A 19,695-nucleotide genomic window follows, 5' to 3' on the forward strand; every position below is an offset into this window, starting at 1 on the left:
GGTTTCCTCCAGGCACTCCGGTTTCCTCACCAAAGACAGTCCAAAGACATGCAGGTTAGGTGCATTGGCGATTCTAAATTGTCCCTAGTGTGTGTGTGTGCTCTGCGGTGGGCCGGCGCCCTGCCCAGGGTTTGTTTCCTGCCTTGCGCCCTGTGTTGGCTGGGATTGGCTCCAGCAGACCCCCGTGACCCTGTAGTTAGGATATAGCGGGTTGGATAATGGATGGATGGATGGAAGGTTATCATCATAAATGAACAAAAATAACTAAAAAGGCATTTCAATAACTGAAATAAAAAAAAAACTAAAAGCTAAATGAAAAATGAACATTAACCTGAATTTAAAATCAATAATTGAAAACTAAAAAATTAAAATAGGAAAACCTACTTCAAATCCACATATATATTTATTTTTTTTAACAAACCAGTTCCCATTAGGTGTGTGTTTCCTGGCGTGGACACCATAAGTATCAGTGCACCACATGCTTTAGTAGCACATAAAGAAGCCCCATCAAATGTTTACAAAGAAGCAACAGCACAATGGCAAACCTTCTGGTAATCATCTATTAAACCTTGGCAAACCATAGGCAAATCTTTTGAAAATTGATGTTAAAGTGAACAGTTAGTTTGGTTAATGCTCACCCATTACTTCAGCAACCTAGATTTGAAGATGAAAACCCAAATGTCTGGATCTCTAGCCATTGAATCAAAGATGGAAGTTAGGATGAATTACAGTAAGTCCACCAGGAAGTTGACAAAACATGTAAACATTAGAATATTCTGAAAAATCACACTGTTTATATTTCCAAAGGTTTTGGAAATATAACTGATTTCAAGGCAGCACAGCAGGAAAGCTTTTTTTACTGTTAAATGTGCAAAACAAATACACAATGGAGTGCAATAAAACTGTAATCAATGTGAAATTTGGGGCTTGAAAGATTCTGGTATGGAGATCAACTCTTTAAAACCAACCCCCTTATCATCAGACACAGTTTCAAGTGAGAAAAAACATTTTCTTATATTATGTCATTGTTGACAGATTTTATGAAAGTAGACTTTTGTTTGGCAATGGAGCATTTTCCCCCAATTTCTTGCATTGCTGTAGTCATTTTTGAGGACTTATCTTTTCATATTGGGTTATGATTCCTGCTTTGAACCTAATGATGTCATGTTTGTGTCTGTCAGATTAGGCAGATTCAATCATGAATGAAAGGAATGATGATCATTATTAGTTAAAACAGAGGAATATATTTCTAGCCAGTAATCATTTTTGCAAGATCAAAATGTGACTCTAGAACATTAGTCCAGCTAAGGTCAAACATAACAGCATACGTTATTACTTGCTCATTTACCAGCAACTGGAGCAGTCTAGTTTTATACTTAAGAAGTCTACCATTGACCACATCCTGTCTATGAGAGTTCTTATGGAGCGCAAATGTGGATATTGGCAGAGTTTCTTTGTGGCCTTTGTCGGTTTTTGTAAATGTTCAACTCAATCGATCAAGCTGCCCTGTGGGATATCCTGAGACTTTGTACGATCCCCCCAAAGTTGCTGGCTATCATGGCCAGCCTGTATACTGGTATTGTGAATGCTGTGCAGAGTGGAGGCAGAACCTCTGTGTTTTTCCCATTTGCTTGCATGGACTGGGTGTTGGGCAGGATCATGAGGTCTAGCAGCTGTGAGACATCTCTTGGTAAAGAAAGATTCACTGATCTTGACTTTGCTGACTATGCTGTGATCTTTGCAGAGTCAATGGAGGCTCTGAGTGTCTGTGCTTGTGAGTATCCTGGATAATGACTTCTTAGGCATAGCCATCAGCAGTGTGTCTATTTGTGGAGAGAATATTGACAATGTAGAGAGGTTACTTACCTCGGTAGCAACATTCATGTCTCCGGTGACTCTTGTTATGAAGTCATTGGATGGATTGGGAGAGCATGAGGGGTCATGAGGTCGCTGGAAAGGGGTGTGTGGTGCTGCTGATATCTTTGCAAAAGGATAAAGGTCCAAGTCTTTAAAGTTCTGGGGCTTCTTGTTTTGCTGAAAAAATTCAGTGATCTAAATGAAGACTGGACTTCTTTGGTACTGTGCATGTTCAGAGTCGGACCAGTGGTTGCTTAAGGAGTTTCAAATGAGTCATATTACCTGCATTGTGAGGGAGCATCAGTTATGGCACTACTGCCGTGTGGCGCGATTATAAGAGAACACACTATAAAAAGAATATGTGGTTAATTTGCCTGAGCATTTTTTTGTACATCTAGTCATGAGCAATATTCAATACATCTGTTCAGCTTGATGAATGGATAGATGAATGAACTATGTCTAAGCTGTTAAATAAATGTGCTAGTTTAATAAATACATTTTCAAGTTTGTTTTTTAATGCATCAAATTTGAAATAATTACATATGAATAAATAATTACATTGTGTAGTAGCAGGAAGTGCTAAGACAGTAAAATAACTGAAAATATTTGTTCATGCTGACCTGATTTTTAGAGGGGAATACTGCTTTTGAACATCCCTTCTTTTTATTAGTGACTGTGCACTATAAGACTATGTAGCTTAATGAGCATTATGGCGGACAGTTGCCTAGACAGGACATGATTTTGAATATGAACATACAGCAACAAATTGGTTGTAAATGGGAAAGTTATTTCTGGGAGTACATGAATTATGGGACAGATGATAACATGAGCAACTGTGTAATTGATGCTGGCAGTTTGGTTTGTGGAAGTCAGATAAAGTGGAAAGAACCTGACAAATTCAAAATATTCATAAACTCATCTAAAAAGATGTTAATAACTATAATATTCTGAAGAAATACAAACCAACAAAAGAAGGTAAAATTACAGATTACATGGGTGTGTAGGACAGCCAGCATCATACATTTTGCTTTACTTTGCCACATAAGTCCTTTCAATCTTAAGTTCAGCTCAAGAGTCAGTTCTCTCCATACACGACTTCTTTGGAATGCAGTTTCTAGGTCTCACCTGATAAGACTGATCAATCATTGGCAAACTGACATCCAGAGATGTTTCCATGATGCACCATTTAAACACTTGGCACCCTTGATGGACAAAACGTTGCAACAGCTGTCAATTAAAAGGTTGGGCTTATGTGAACCAAAAAATCAATGGCAAAAAATCACCTCATTTCTTTATAACCCATTGTAAGCACTAGATCTGGGTTCTCTATATGCTCTCCCTATTCTCAGCCTGACTATAACTCTGCTCCAAAGCAGAACTCCTGTAGCCAAGGGTGTGGCCTCAACAAAGGCTACAACAATCCATTTTGACCTCAAAGGGAAACCTGGTACCGGAATGTAACAGTGGAAGACTATCTGTTAGATGGAGACACCACGTGTTACAACCTTGATAAAGGTGCATGAACAAGATAGACATATGTAAAGCCACATGTTTGTCTTGCTAAAGAAGGTAGTTGACTACTCACTGACTTCTCAGCAGATATAAATTGCATGTTAGCAAATGAGGGCAACTCTGTGTGAAACCTTGGGGGAAAAACGACAGTACCAGTTGCAACCAAAAACTGAGAAAAAAGGAGAAGAGCTTATTAATAAAGAAATTGCATGTTTTATTGTTGTCCTTCTTAATTTTGAATTATTTTTCATATTTTAATTATTTCTGTTGATGAGTTTATAATTGGTTAATTGTGTATTGTCTTTAAGTTTGCTTATGTTCCTTATGTTGTTTGTGGGTGATTCCTTAAGAGGCAGTGCTGCCACCCTGACGTCAACACTCCTGAGCCTCCTTCTAGCTATTTTTGCCAGAGAAACAGGAACTTCGGCAGGTGTTCATTGATGTTTGATGAATGCATTAAAGTACAGTAATCCCTCCTCGATCGCGGGGTTTGCGTTCCAGAACCCCCTGCAAAAGGTGAAAATCCACAAAGTAAAAACCATATGTTCATATGGTTATTTTTATATATTTAAAGCCCTTATAAACTCTCCCACACTATTATACACATTTCCCACACAGTTATACAGCATAAACCCTTTGTATTCTCTTAGATATTAGGTAAGATTCATTGAAATTAGTTATGTAAACACACTGTTTATATACAGTAAAACCTAAATATTATTTTAAAGATATTGAGCGTCTCCGATATCACATATGTTACAGCCATTACGACATTCAGGTCACCAGCAATAAATACGTACAATGCAAGAAAAATTGTATACAGTAAAATGTGTGTACAGTGACACTAAACGTACGTACATGTACTAAGCAGTGTATGTAGAAAATTAATTATGGTTAAGGAGAGCGTTACAGCTCTTTTAAAGGCGACTGTGCAGCACCGCCGTTGTTCTTCTTCCGGCAGTCTTCAATCCAAATCCCTAAAGCAGATTCCATCCGGACTAATGCCTTATTAAGTGCACTTACAACTCGTTTTGCGTCCTGGTTAAAAGACACTGTGACCGTAGATCATTATTATTATCACATTATATTTTTTTCCTCCTTTTTAAATAAAAAGAATTGTGGACTCATTGATGCTGTAATGACATCCTACAGCTGTGTAGCTGTTCCCTTCCTTCAACATAGCCAAAACTTTTACCTTTTTGGCAATCATTAGCATCTTCCATTGGCGCTTGGGCACGGCCCCTGAAGCAGTAGCAGGAGCAGATGTTTTGGAGCCATAACGAAGGGCTTGACTATGCACAAAGAACACAAAAGTTAACTCTTTACACAGCGAAACACGTTAATGCTGAATGAGCGAGACGAGACTTCCTGGTTAACGCATTGGAATCAAATTCGGCGCTCCGTCACTGAGCCAATAAGCACACATGAACTTAACTGCGTGCTCTGATTGAGTAGCTTCTCAGCCATCCGCCAATAGCGTCCCTTGTATGAAATCAACTAGGCAAACCAACTGAGGAAGCATGTGCCAGAAGTAAAAAGAGCCATTGTCCGCAGAAACCCGCGAAGCAGCGAAAAATCCACGTTATATATATTTAGATATGCTTACATATAAAATCCGCAATAGAGTGAAGCAGCGAAAGTCGAAGCGCGATATAGCGAGGGATTACTGTATATTGTTTGTTTTTGGATTTTGCCATTTTTTTTCTCTGTTTATTGGTTTCTGTTTCTGAATTTTAATTTGAGATTTGTTTGCTTTATTATTGCCTTTTTAGGCAACTCCTTTTTGCTATTTTGATTTTGTTTTTGTTAATTCTTTATCTATAAACAAATATTTTAAAAAAATTTTCATGAAGAAATTATTATTGCCTTTTGGTCATAAGAACAAGTTTGTCTGTTATCTGTTTCTTGTGAGCCATTCTTGAACCTTTAATCTTATTTTTGAATTTTAATCCAGTTCCTCCATTTTTGAGTTCAGTCAGATCAAACCCTTTTGGTGGTAGTTTGGAGTAAGATGGTCTGTGTGAGTCTCTTTTGAGTTGGTTAGTGAAGCTGCTGGCCTGCTTTATGTTCTTTTATGCTCTTTTATCAAGGCCTTACTACACCCACTTTCACCATTTTCAAGTCTCATTTACATAACAATTTGTTCTTAAGATTACTTTACACAGTTTGGACATTTCCTACAAGACATCTTAAACAGAACCATCTGAACAGAGTTCTTTGTGCTAAGTAAGTAGAGACGACAAAATCTTTTCTTCATTATGTTATACAGTCTTTAAGCAGTTAAACAAGCGCTACAGTATACTTTGTGATGTTGCTTCAGATTTATCTACAGTATATGTGAACTGCAGTACTAAATCTTACTCAGTGATCCTTAAAACTGGCTTACTGCAGATTAAGATTGTTCTCCATTGCACCAGCTAGCATTATCATGTCTTCTAATGTCCTGAAAACAAAACTCTAGAGGCCTTCAAGAAAACATTGAAAACAAATGACCAAATTGAATGTGTTCAACAGTATATGAGTGCTGAATCACAATCATTTATGATTATGTATGAAATGGGAAGTAAAAAAAGCACTCAACAAGTCGGACTTGATTCTGTTCAGTTTATTACATGGTTTTTTCAAGTTCAAAGGCTGGTATGCTCAGCTGCAGTATGTTCGACTGCTAACAGAATACAGAAAATATGTTTGAAATGCAAATATTTACAACTGGTTTGCCACACATGAAAATATTCCTTTTACAAATAAAATTACCCAACAGATAATGCACTTTTTAAAACCTTAAATGTATAAAAAATATTTTTCTAGAATTAGAAAGTGCACAGACCATATTAATGTTAAAAATTGTATAAATTAATCTTTGTTCACATACAGTAAATATTAAAAAAAAAAACCTCAAAACTCATGGCAATAGTCAGCATATTAATAGCCCAATTGGAGAAACAAAATAAAAAAACACATAATTCATATTACAACTAAATTATTATCCATGTCTCTATATATATTCAAAGTGTGCCTTATAAAATGAACCCTGGCAGAACCCAGGAACCAAATAACACCTACATGCTTAGTTAAGGCAACAGAAAATTAAATAAATTATTGAAAATTAACACATAGGTAATGTGATAGCACTTCTTATTTTTTACCTTTCTTTTAAAACCATAAATTAAAAGAAAATCTGAAATAACTCAAAGTACTTTTAAAAAACCAGTGTAACGGGCAAATGCATCTGACCAGAATTTCTTGCAAGGCTGACAATCATACTTAACATTAGCTTTAAATACACGATTATTTAGGTGAGGTTATTAGCTAATTGATATTTCTGAGCTCTTTGAGGACTGCGACTAAACTCTGGTAATGACACAGAGATTGCATGAGACATCTTTTGTTCATTAATATTCGTATGTTCCAGTAAAAAGTCAAATTTGAACAATTTGTTGTTAAAAAAGAAATTCTAAACGTTCAATCACATAATTTTCCATAAAAATGCAGAATCTCCAAAACTATTTTTTAATCCAACGTTTCAAGAAAATTACTATGCAAGTTTAAAGATTTCAGAAATATCAAATACTAGATTTTTCTCTCTAGCAAAATGTTAACAGGAAATATACAATAAAACCTACATACAACCAACAAACGTAATTCAATCATGTACTGTATGAAACACTCTAAATAAAAGAAACATCAATGCCCTTGTCAGTACCTTTTGAGTACCAGAAATGTGTTTACAGTACAACAAATATTTTGTAAAATTCTTAAAATAATTAATAATATTCAAAAATAATTTTCAAATAAAATGTAACTATACAAACATCTAAATGCACATTTTATTACTAAAAAACTCAGTGGAAAAATCAGGCATTTCTTTGTTTGAAAGTATTACATTTTAAAATTGAATTTAAATTAATATAACAGCTAGCAGCTAAATTAGTTATTATATATCTGTACAAGATTAAACTCATTAATACAAACACCTAAATAAAACCATTGTACCAAAATGGCACTTTCAGAAGTACAAAATGGATTACCTGTCATCTGGAGACATCACAAGATTACTGACTTGTAAATGTACTTCCCAAACCCTCAGAAAAATTTGCCTTTCATGCCACTCTAAAGTTCAAGGAGAGCAGTCAAGGTTTGTCTGATAGGACCTCAAGATGGTTGGCAGTCTTTCTTCTTACCATCTCATGCTGAGCCTCATATCACATTAGCACAGAAGGCAGGAGAGACAATGCTGGTGTTCATAAACATGTTGCCTTCAGTGCTTTGTTAAATGTGGAGTATGCAGTATAATTCATCCAATCACATTCCTTGAATGGGCACTTTTTGTTGCAATTGCCAACAATAATTCTAAGAAAGAATTAATTTGTCTTCCAAATACAGAGTATAAGTATTGCATGTACAAAGTACATGATAAAGTGTACAAGACTTTCTAATAATTTAACATTTAAAATAAAACCACTTTTGATACTGACAGAACCATCACTATGTAACTAGATAGCTAGAACTTGATTTAAAACTTAACGCGATTTGCAATGCACCACCCATAAAAAGAACATGGGAGTCTTGGACAGGCTCCTACTCTCATTATTATTTCAAGAAAGGAGATGTGATGTCATGCTAATTTAAAATGTATGGGTCTGCTTACTAAAGGAGCAGCCCCAGTCATAATTTTTGTATGAATGGTGGCAGTGTTTTTAGGTCTAATTTTAATTTTAACCAACCTCAAAGTAATTGCCATTTTGCATTAGTTTTAAGAGGAGGAAGGAGTCTTTAAAGCTCATCTATGCAACTGTCGGTGACTAATGTGCATGTCAACTAGTGAACTAAAGTGTGACTGCCTTTAAAAGATGGGAGTTGTGGTCATATATTCCATAGACTCTAGCTGCGGACGGCTTTATATTATATGTCAGTGATAACACCTGCTTACACTTTGGTTAATATCAGTAAAGCAAGTGACAAAAACCTGCAATTAAATTTGCTGGACCCATCTCCATATATTTTAGAAGATTGTGATTTCAAATTCATTTGTCTCCAACTAAGACCTGCTAAGTTAGTTATATTATTTTCCATTGCTCTTCCAAAGATATACTACTGCAGTTTCTGCAGCCCAAACAACAGAGTTGCCTTACTTCCTCAGATCCATGTCACTTCAAGTATTTGTACTTTTGAACGCATTGCTTATAGTCCTACTTGTAAACATGTTGACTTTGTACAAATATATATTTTACATAATTAAGTATACAAGTCCTGGTCCTTATTCTGTTATGGGATAGTCACAGAAGTGATGTCCTATTGAAGATGAGCTATTTTTTGTCTTTTATACTAGGTTTCACATGTTGACCTATTAGCTGTGAGTGAACACAACGCAAAGGATGAACTCTGCTATAAAGCAAGGTTGTGGAAAAGAAGACAGTGTGAGGCCACTGAGGTGAGATGTACAAAGAGTATAGAAGGAATTGTAATATTGTGTTAGACAGAAATCTTGGATTTATTGCATGATTGTTGGTGTATGATCTACAAAAACATAAAGAGGCGGTTAATCATTATTGGCAATTTCAAATCAACATGATTTATTCTTTCATGGCTCTCTATATATATATTTACATAATTAAGTATTGAAGGAAAATTAAAGTACTCAGTATAGATGTCATGTTCAAAGTATGGTAGTATTATTGAATCAGGCATCCAGCACATCCCCTGAAGATAACCTACTAGGTAGGTGTTTGGTAAGCATATCCAGTGCCTTTATAGAAGTGGTCAAAAGACATTAACTTGGATCTTATTAACATTTTATCTCCAATATCAAGATGGGCCAGATGAAGCTGAATTTGCACAGGATTTATCTACGTAATTCAAGGCAGCAGCAGCTGCCTATATGAGCTTTGAATATTTCAAAAATGCCATCTTAGAGTGTAAGAAATGTGCCACACTTTACTCTGTAGATTTACATCTGTGATGCTAGGAATGAGCCTGCAGGCATGCCTTACATTGCTGTGGGTTTGATTGTACTTGGAGTAATATAACTAATGTTGTGAGTAAAATAAATACTAAATAAAAAAATTAAAATCTGACTTACTACTTGCCTTTTGAAGGGAAAATATGCACTACTCCTACCAGCTTTTATTGATAGGGGATATTTGAATTGGATAAGACAGAGAGTTCATCTTGACTGACACCAACAGAATCCCAGAATGACATGGGCTTGTGTTCTTCTCCAACCAGCTGACAACAGCGGCAGAGATGCATCTGTTATGTGAGGCTCAGCCAAGATAGTAAGCGCTGCTTGATCCCCCCTAACCCCCCATACCCCCAACTCCCAGGAAAATGTGTTTATCCATATGTCTCTACTTAACGGAAACATGATATTCTGTATCTAATAGCATTAAAGAGTTTTGTTTTTCATTCAATTGATTATTCCTTTACCGTAGTGTCAGTAATCCTTGTGACCCTCTCCAAAAAAAAATCTCACTTTTAAGAAGCCGGAACCAAGACCACTGGAGTTACTCCATCTTCTATACTTAAAATAAAAATGAATTGGACTTTAAAAGGTAAATATGAAGTGTGACAATATGCATTTTCAAGTATTTGAAAATACAATAAATGCAAAATAAAAAAAAAATCCACATTATGTAACATAGTACAGGTGATCTTGTATCAATTAATAGTATCATTCAATATTCAGCCTCAATTTGGGTTTATATTTTACAATGTTATTTTTTTCTTGTAAAATACTCAAAATATATATTGCTGCAATCAATCAATAAAACAACAGGTTTTGAATTTTCCAAGAGTTGGAAATAAGCTGCATCCAATTTCAAACTGTTTCCCCACCATACATATATACATATTTACATCATAAACAGAGTAAAAAATAAACTGCAAAAGTTGCTTCTGTTTTATATTGAAAAACGTTAAGTCTGTTTAGAATGAAACATAGAGATTTGGCAGTTTCTAGCTTTTATTTGTGAAAGGCAAATGCAGATAAAACTGTAAAAATGAACAATAAACCTCTGTATTGCCTGGTATGGGTCCCATTAATTATTCTGATGATTATGATAAATAGATAGAAAGTATTACATTTAAATAAATACTTTTATGATGGCATTAAAAGTGCTGCCTTTTGAATATTTTATTTGCCTTATTCATTTGTTATTCAATGTTACAAATAGTTTGGCTTGCACATCAATGTACATTAGGTGGTAGTAAAATTTACTTTTGTATGCAGTGCATATTTATTTATATATATCTAACAGCTTGGTGAAGGGCACCACATTTGACACACAGTATAATAGATATAATTTTGAAATACATGAGACATTTTACTAAAACTGGCAATCAGACAAAAGCCTTTTGAACAGACATTTCCCAAGGGAATGCTTTTAGATAATGCTTTTTGTGGTTTTAACTTTTCATGCTGTACCCAGAACATGCTTGTAATCTGATACACTTTATGTATCTGTCAATGACAGCAGTTTTTAAAATGCCTTTAAAAATCTTCATACACTAGCATAGTTTGAAAAAGGCATAGTTTAAATTTGGTCTTTAAGATTAGCTCCAAATATCTAACTATAAACAAGGGCCATTTCAACCAAATGATCATTAAAGTACACCAGTGAAATACTAAAAAATTTGGAATCCCCTGTTACGCATGTGTGGCAGAGGGTCACCGTCCATGTTCACCTAAAGTAAGTAGAAACACCCCGGGAGGAGAGGGGGCGCTGTCGCTAACAGTCATTTGTCTTTTTTCCCTCACAGACTTGAGAAATTGCACCTTGAGGGTACTGAAGCAAAGGAAGCCCCAGAATGTTCCTGAAAGGCACCGACTCATTTCGATGCTGACCTTGCTTCTGTGCAGACGTAAGCCAGAGCTAGTAACCTGGTCATTCCAGAGACAGAGAGACTGTATTTTCTAAAAGGCACACTGAGGCACATATTTTTGTTAACTTTCTTATTTTTGTTGTTCTAGTAAACAGGGTTTTGCCTGGTTGGCACCCTAAGCATTTGGCTTTGCCCTACCTCTTCATTCACCGCCAAAAACTGACAAGAATGGGATCAAAAATGACTGAAGTTTAATAACTGCATCATCCTAACAGTTCCACAAAGGTTTAATAAATATTTGACAAAATTAATGTGGGGGGTTAAATGTGTCATTTTATGTAACATAGTCACTATACTCAGTACATATGATAATAATGACCCTATAAAACTGTAGTGTGGTAGAAAACTTATGTTGTACCGTAAAAGATCTAGGAACAGTGTCCACAACTGTAATTTTGGTTTCAGGGACAAGTAGAACATTATAAGGGTCTCACATTATGGCAGAAGTAGAGAAATCCATCATCGAAGTTTGAACGTAACAATTTTCTTTTTTGTTTTTGACTATCCCCCAACAATCACTCTTAGCTGCAAACTACACCTATAAAATACAAATGCTAAGAATATTGCAGTACTATTTTTAATCCAGCTTGGGGTACAAATTATTTTAGTCAAGCTCACACAAATTTTTTCACCCATGTAATAAGTTATTGAAACTATTCTACAATACATCGAATATTAAACATACACTATTTGTCTTTCCAACAGATTCTTTGTTTCAACTGCATTTACTGCAGACAGCTATACACATTATTTCAAGATCTGGACAGCTGTCTCATTTGCTTGTACTGAATATGGAAGAAACAGTGCTTAATGCTTTGGCCAAAGGGGATATCCTGGTTGAAGCCAGAGTAATGGGGCTGGAGGAAGGAAATACAAACAATGTGGAGAGATTTAAATTGTGGCTTTCCTATTGCATCTCTCTTAGAAAGGTCACAATAAAACATTCAGATTTCCAAAGGGCATGTAGCATGTGTATATGTATGTGTAAATAAAGGATATGTTGTTTAACGAAACAAAGGTAAGAGAATTAAAAAAAAAGAAAATATACATCTGGATTCTGTAGCTATTCCTTATGATAACCGATCATTTTCTATTAGAATGCTATAGTCATTCTATTTTCTTTGATAAAATTTATCAAACCTAATCTACACAGTATGTTGGTTTATTCATTCCTTTTCATTTGGCTTTTCCTGATGAAGGTTGTGGTTGTACAACACTAACATGGGCTTACCAAACCTCCTTAGCTTAAATAACTTCCTTCAACTCTTCTTGAGGAGGATTCTCAAATAAACTGAAAAGATATCCCTCCAGCATGTCATGGGTTTGCCCCTTGGCCTTTTCCTCTTGCTCTGCTTTGCACACACCCAGGGGCTATCCGAACTACAGTAACAGACCAAAAATCTTATGAAAGGGAACAAGTGGAACTGCATTTTCCTCTCATACGATTGTGAATGAGCTTATGAATCAAAACTAATCCCATGGAGTTGTGAGACAGTAGTTTTACCCAATAAATTACTTAATTAATGCTCGATATATATATTTATAAGAAATACTACTATAAAGCCTATTTAATGCTAAATACATATACTTTTTTGTGATTTTTAGGTCACCAAAATATGCTATACATTAATATACTATGTGAAAATGTACATACAGTATATGTCATAACTATCTTTTGTAGTTTAACTTCAGTTACAAAAGACAAATATTGATAAAAAGTGGAGAGCAAATAGGCTAAATGACATGATCAGCATCAAAGAGTTAGCTTGGGATAGGATAGGGGCCCACCAGTCCATCTCCTACTTACAGTATATAACAGATTACTGTGTGTAAAATGTTTACCAGCTGCTTCATTGAAGAAGAAGGCAAGTAGACTAAAGGTCAGCATTTTTGAAACTAGCTGTGAATGTCATGCACAAGCTCAAAACGCTAGGTCTATGAAAGCATTAATAATTTACAACCCTTAAATAAGGAGAGGTTGCAGGCCTAAATAGCCTAAGCTCATCTGGTACATTCTGAAAGAACTGAAAGCTAAAAAAGACGTGATTTTCTTTGAGGAAGGCATTTTTTCAGACATTATCAAAAAGCCAAAAGTTAAATACAATGTGTTATCTACCAGCTTTCGGTTTCTTTGCAGAAATGTAACAATAGTACCAACTAATGGCATTAAAAAGGAATCATTGAAAACAGCTGTCTGTATTAAACAAAGGATACAGTGTACAGTTCATTTTCAATAAGAAATTGAAAAACAAATATTTACAAGACCAAAATGTCATATATCTCCAATCTTTCTATTTGAGTAAAATAAACAACCATCTCAAAATCCATCTGACCTGCTAGACAGCTAGTTTGCCAGCAGCATCCACTGGCTCCTTTGAGGCTCAGGCTGAAGAGAGTTGGGTGAAGCAGATATTGGGATTCCTTGGAGCTTCCATTCAATGACACAGGATGACATTCAGTCTTTACACTAAAGAAATCCTGCACAAAATCTCCATTCCTTCATACTAAGGAAGTTCTTCTTAAGCAGCCACAGTTCCCATTTGTTTTTTTACTTCTTTGCAAGCTGAAATGGTGCTTGGCCCTTTTGGCAACAAACAATATGCAGATATGTATTAAAAAAACACTACCTAGAAATTCAAGGTTTTATTTTTAAGGAAAGCTAGCAGCAGTTTATTTTTCTTCTCAGACTTTATTCATAGCTTCCTCCATGATGTTAAGACTGTAGTCCTATTCAATCTGATGTCTACAATCTTTCTAAAGTAAAATCATGGAGGCCTGCGTTAATAATTTGCTATATTTTACTCATTTTCTGTTTTATTGCAATATGTCTTTTGGGCTAGAATGTATTGTCTTTATCATATGAACATACTTTAAATGTTGACTTGCCATTCATACTTTAAATGTTTACTTGCCTGAATGGAAAACTGTTTTTCATATAATGTCACCCAGAATTGCACAAAAATATTGAACAACATACAGGTGTGCTTTGCATTATTTAAAGAAATTAACTAAATGTGCTATTGAAACTTAATCCTGTTTTGCCCACTCATTGTAAACCATTTTTTCAATTGTAAGGTCTCAGATGTTATGAGAGAAGCATGCTGCTTTGGAAAGGAGGCCAGACCATTCCAATATTGTGCCTAGTTAGAGCTGCAAATTAAACTAACATTTTCACATTAGTGCTAGGGGATAAAACTGGAGTACATGGAAACAAAGTGTAGGTGGGGAGAACTGCACACAGTAATCAGGCTAAAGATTCACCAGGATCATGGGGGTTATAAGATAACAGAGCAAACTAACAAGCCACTTCTGTCTTTTTTAATGTATATGCAATATTGCACCTATTTCTTCATATATCAAATTACAGTGGCAGCATCTTTTACCCCCTTACACACTTTATAGTTATTTCTTAATAAAAATGGAACAAGTTAATTAGTATCTTCAAAATTTTGTGACATGCTCTGAAATATGTATACCCTGAAATAGTTTTCTCCTTAAGACTGATGTTGTCTTAGCTACTCAAATTATGTAAATATGAAGTACAGTATTCGATTTTGGCTCAAAATATGTACAATAAAACATATTGAGTGTATTGCTCTTATGGTTTACATTTTCATCCAATTTAATTCAGCTTAGGAAGCCAGAGCCTTTGCATGAAGCACCAAGCACAAGAACACAAACAACCCAGGACAGTGTGGGAAGCCATCTGGAATCGTATTGAAATGCAGGGATAAGACTGAGGAAGTGATTAATGGACACTCACTCAAAGCTGGCTAGAAACAAGTCAATTACTGATTAGCTTTAGGTGAACAACATAATAGGTTGTATTATGCCAGTTGAGACTGAATAGACTGGGTTCTTCAGGTTTTTTGATTGCAGCTAACCTTTCTGAGGTTTCTGCTGGCAAGGCAGACTGCGATCAACCAAAAGGTTGTGTAAAATAGATTGGGAGAAGCGTGTGCTTTTGAGAAATTGCAACGAGTTGATATCTAAAAGATCAGAAACAAAATGATGGGGTTGCCACTACAGCGAAAATGTTAAACCTGTGACCTGAACTGAGAAGTGGAATGCTGTAACTCATTAACCAGAAAGACAGACACTAATAGCACAAGACTAAAGTTGTTCAAGGTTTCAATCCGTAATCTCGGACAAACAGCTTGAGTACTGCAGAGTTTTTGTGAGTAGAATGTCCTGGGAATTAGGTCTTCACAACATTGCAAAACGTCTATGCAAAATACTAACAAAACTTTTGAACATGAAAAATATCAGTGTGACATACTTAAAATTAACAACAAAAATATACACAATTTTCTGAAGGTGAATTAGAATATAGTTATGTTGTTGAGACATAAGCTTTCAAAATACCCATAACAGATGAATGGAAAAAAATTGTCTTGAGCACAAAACACTTCTAATGAGGACCACCGATTTCTAAAATGGATGTCCATTGTTAAAAGACTGAAACCCCTGATGATTCCAGGCCACATCACTGTTCAAAAGCATCAAGCTATGTACGGTATTAAAATATACTAATGTAATCATTTTATTTGTTGCTATAATGTTATTATTTATGAAGAACATTGATTTTCTTTAAGGTGTTTTTTGCATCTTAAAACAGGGTGTGGTGTGAGGACATGCTGCCCCACAACAATGGAGGTGACAAACTGCTGCCTTTAACATTTGGATTAGAAATGTAGGTTGAAAAACAATATCTAATTAAATGTGGCACAGTGGAACCAGCCTCAGAAAAATGCAATTTTATATTCTTAAAGCAATGTTTATTTACATGGGTAGAAAATAAACAACCCTATAACTTATGGCAAGTTTGTCTATTGTGCTTTGATACTGTAAGAATCCAACTGAAATTAGATTTATTGAACGCTGCAAGGTATTCTTTAGCTACTGTGAACAACTCCCTTAAATCTGTTGCACATGCAGAATATAATATGCCATTGAACTCACTGGCATATAAAGACAGAGTGCATACACTAATAATAAATATCCTAATAACAAGTATATAAATACTTGATTTAGTTAATAATTTCAGATTTTAGAATAGTAAAAGTTGTGTATCCTTCTTGAACCTGCTGCAAGCTTCCCTTATATAATATATTGTGCACTTCTGTACTTCCATGCTGTTTTTTGAATGCCATGCTTGTTCATTCATTATTATTTGTGGAATCCATAACCAAACCCGTGTGCTTAGTATCAATTGTTTAGATGAATAAGATTGACAGATTGAATCAACGCACATGTTCTGATTAGGTAAGCAAAGACACAAAAACAGATTCAAATATTTTTAAATAACATCCTTCAGTACAATGCATTAAGGTAAAGTCCATCATACATTCACAAAGAGTAAATAATCTAGGCTGATGGGAATTCAGAGCCTATCTTGGCAGAACTGGACCCAAGACAGTAGGCAGCCCTGAACTAGACACCACTGTGCCTCTTACAAAAACCCATCCTCACTCAGTCTGGGCCAATTTACAGTCATTTGTTAGCCTAATACACACATCTTTGGATATGAGATATAAATTTAAGTACTCAAGTAAAAACCCAAAGGGGGCAACAGGCACACAGCATGTAGTCCATGTCCAGGCTGAGATCTGAACCCAAAAAACTGGGTTGATGCTGCTGAAAGCACTAACCATTACATCTGGGACATATTTGAAATCAGATATAGTGAATAGAGAGTGCTTGAAAAGTAGCTGACTGCAGAAACATAACAATGCACTGTTTTAGAAGTCATTCTAGGCCCAATAGTCACTGTACATCCACATTGACACTTCTAGTACAGTGACTGGTGAAAACAAAAACTCAAGGGATATACGTTGTTTATCTATTATTTATATATTTATTATTATTATCCCTTAGCTATTATTATTATTCAAACTTGTATTATTGAGGTTGTATGACTTTGTGGAAAATGTTTTGTTATTTATTTTATATTGTATGAAATGTATATATATAATTGAAAAATTAAATTCCATAGATTGATCCAACTCAACAATCATCAAATCAAATCAGTCTGGAATATAAAGAAATGGATATAAGAAAAAGTAATTGTATTGAATTTCATACTATTTTGTGAGTGTGTTGTTTTGAAGCCCAATTAATTCCCTGTAAGGATAAAGAACTGATTGAAAAATGACCACTCAGCCAACTTAGTCTTAAGTTACAAAACTGTGAGAAAATAAAAGAATTAATCAAAATGATCTATCATATATGGACTCCAGTGTGTAGTTTGAGCAGCAAGGAGCTGAATGGTACCTATCAGCATTTAATACTTAAAGCATTATATGATGGGGCTTGAAATATTTAGTTAATTAAAAGACCATTATTCCAGATCTTTAACTAAGAAAAAATAAAAGACAAATATATCCTTACTGAAATACAAATTACAAAACAATCATTTTTTAACTTTATTAAAGTTGCGCCAATATAATTAAAGGTCCAGACATCCAGTGTCTGAAAACATTGTCAGAACAATACAGGAAAACAAAAACATCAAAGCTTTAATAGCAATTACATTAATATTTAATATATGTGACAGGCTAAACTGGCATTGCAGCAGATCAATATTTAACCAACTCAGTCATGTAAACAGTAAACCAAAACACACATTCAGCTCATATGCATCTTTTGAGAAATATTCATGCACTCCAAGAGTGAAATGCTTTGAGAGATAAATATCAAATCAAATTAACAAAGGAGCAGACCTTAGGCAGCGTTTGCACTACACTAAAAAAACAAAGCATGAAAATGCAATGCATTACGGAGAAACTAAAGCATATTTAACAAAGTCTAATGATATACGTTCAAGGTTTAAATACATAAACATCTCAAAGCAATTCATTCTTTTCAGCCTTACACATATCCCGGCTGAAGGTTTGCAGTTTTATTGCATGTTTCTCCTTACAAAATGCCAAAGTATCACATAATTAATACAGTGATGGTAGGATAAGTGCAATGGCAGAACACATGAAACGCAAAAAATAAGAATTGATCTTTAAGTTTATTATACAAAATCCTGTGCAAAACAGACATGTATAAAAGAATATCAAAATAGAAAAATATCATACATATAATACAGTGATTCTTTGTAACAAATTTAAAGAATAAACAGCTCATTCATTTCCTGGTGTGCAAAATGACACAGTTAAAAAAATGAAGTCAGAGCGCATTTATAAGAAAACAGAAGCCATGTGCTCTACTGCCTAAATATTACATCATATTCATTTCTATTTACATTGCTATGGATTGCTTCTTAAAGCAAACCAATTTCTAAAATATTTCAGCACTATGGAAAGATGTACTTTTCAACTGGTAATTTAATGAAATATCCACAAACAAACGGTATTAATATATTTCCTTATACATTAAACAGATTTTTTTTTCAAAATGTTTAGTACAGACACTATTAAACCCAGTTTAATATTTGTGTCCTTTCTTTCAACTAGAATCTGTTTCTTTTATAATTTTTGGAGCTCTATTTCTTGTTTAGATCATTACAACTAAATAGCCATAATTTAATATAGGGATTAAATTTGATTTATAAAAAAATTAAAAGTCATTTAAAATTAAAAACACCTTTGGCAGCAATGGTTTCATTTACTTTACTCTCCAGGCTTCTAAATAATTTAGTTTTTTTTATTATTTTCTAATTTTCATTTTAATTCTGAAGGGAGACACTGAAATACTGCAAATAAATATTGCATGTCTGCTTTGCTATACTTCTTATTATTTTGGTCCAATAGAATATTACAAAAATTCATGTATAAAAATAAGTACTCTTTATACAAACACACACATTGACACTCCAAGGTTAAAACTGTCACTGTAAAAAAGCAAAAAAAGGTAGCATTGGTTAGTAATGCATACAGTTAATAATTTGTCAGTACAAAATGATAAAATACTCTAAGACAGGGAAGTTTGTATTTGTTCTGTTTTCCTGCCTCTCTTAGAATATCCTTTTCCACAATACAGTTAATCACTGATAACTAATTGCTAGGACATGATATGCAACACTGTTCTCCTTCATTTAATCTAATTAATTTTATTTTTCATTCATTTTGCTGTTTCTAATTTGATATAAACTCTTTTTACATCCCTGTGTGGTTAGATTTTCACCTAGTTCAATAAAACTCCCAGCATGAATATCTACAGAATTCCTCAGTTCTAAAATGAACTCATTGGAAGTCTCTGATCTACTAGTATAATTCCATAAATTATGGCTTGTCACTTTGTACTTAGTAGTGTTCATGAAAATACTGCACATTCCTTCATGCGTTATGCATGCAGTACCACTGCACATTATTCAATGCCTTATTTTACGTATAAAAGGTAAAATCTTACTTTATTCCAGCATCCTTGTACAGGCAAACCATCTTCACCCTGTAAGGACATGATTACATAGAATGTAAATAAAAAAAATACATTTTT

General features: G+C 34.5%; 1 protein-coding gene across 13 annotated transcripts in view; it reads right to left on the reverse strand.

The window, feature by feature from the left end:
* Positions 1-5,959: 5,959 nt before the first annotated feature.
* Positions 5,960-19,695, reverse strand: part of col13a1 (collagen, type XIII, alpha 1) — a 273,440-nt gene continuing 259,704 nt past the window's right edge. For 11 of the 13 annotated variants that reach the window (XM_039755089.1, XM_039755081.1, XM_039755058.1 and 8 more), the window contains 2 exons: positions 19,609-19,647; positions 5,960-13,831 (listed from right to left, as the gene is read on the reverse strand). In XM_039755089.1, coding sequence (XP_039611023.1) covers positions 13,799-13,831; positions 19,609-19,647 — 72 coding nt within the window. In that variant the 3' untranslated portion in view covers positions 5,960-13,798. Of the gene's footprint in view, positions 13,832-17,645; positions 19,091-19,608; positions 19,648-19,695 lie in introns of those variants that run through there. The other 2 variants (XM_039755042.1, XM_039755032.1) reach the window with 1 other exon arrangement.

The sequence above is a fragment of the Polypterus senegalus genome, chromosome 1, assembly GCF_016835505.1.
Source record: "Polypterus senegalus isolate Bchr_013 chromosome 1, ASM1683550v1, whole genome shotgun sequence".
Classification (NCBI taxonomy): Eukaryota; Metazoa; Chordata; class Cladistia; order Polypteriformes; family Polypteridae; genus Polypterus; species Polypterus senegalus.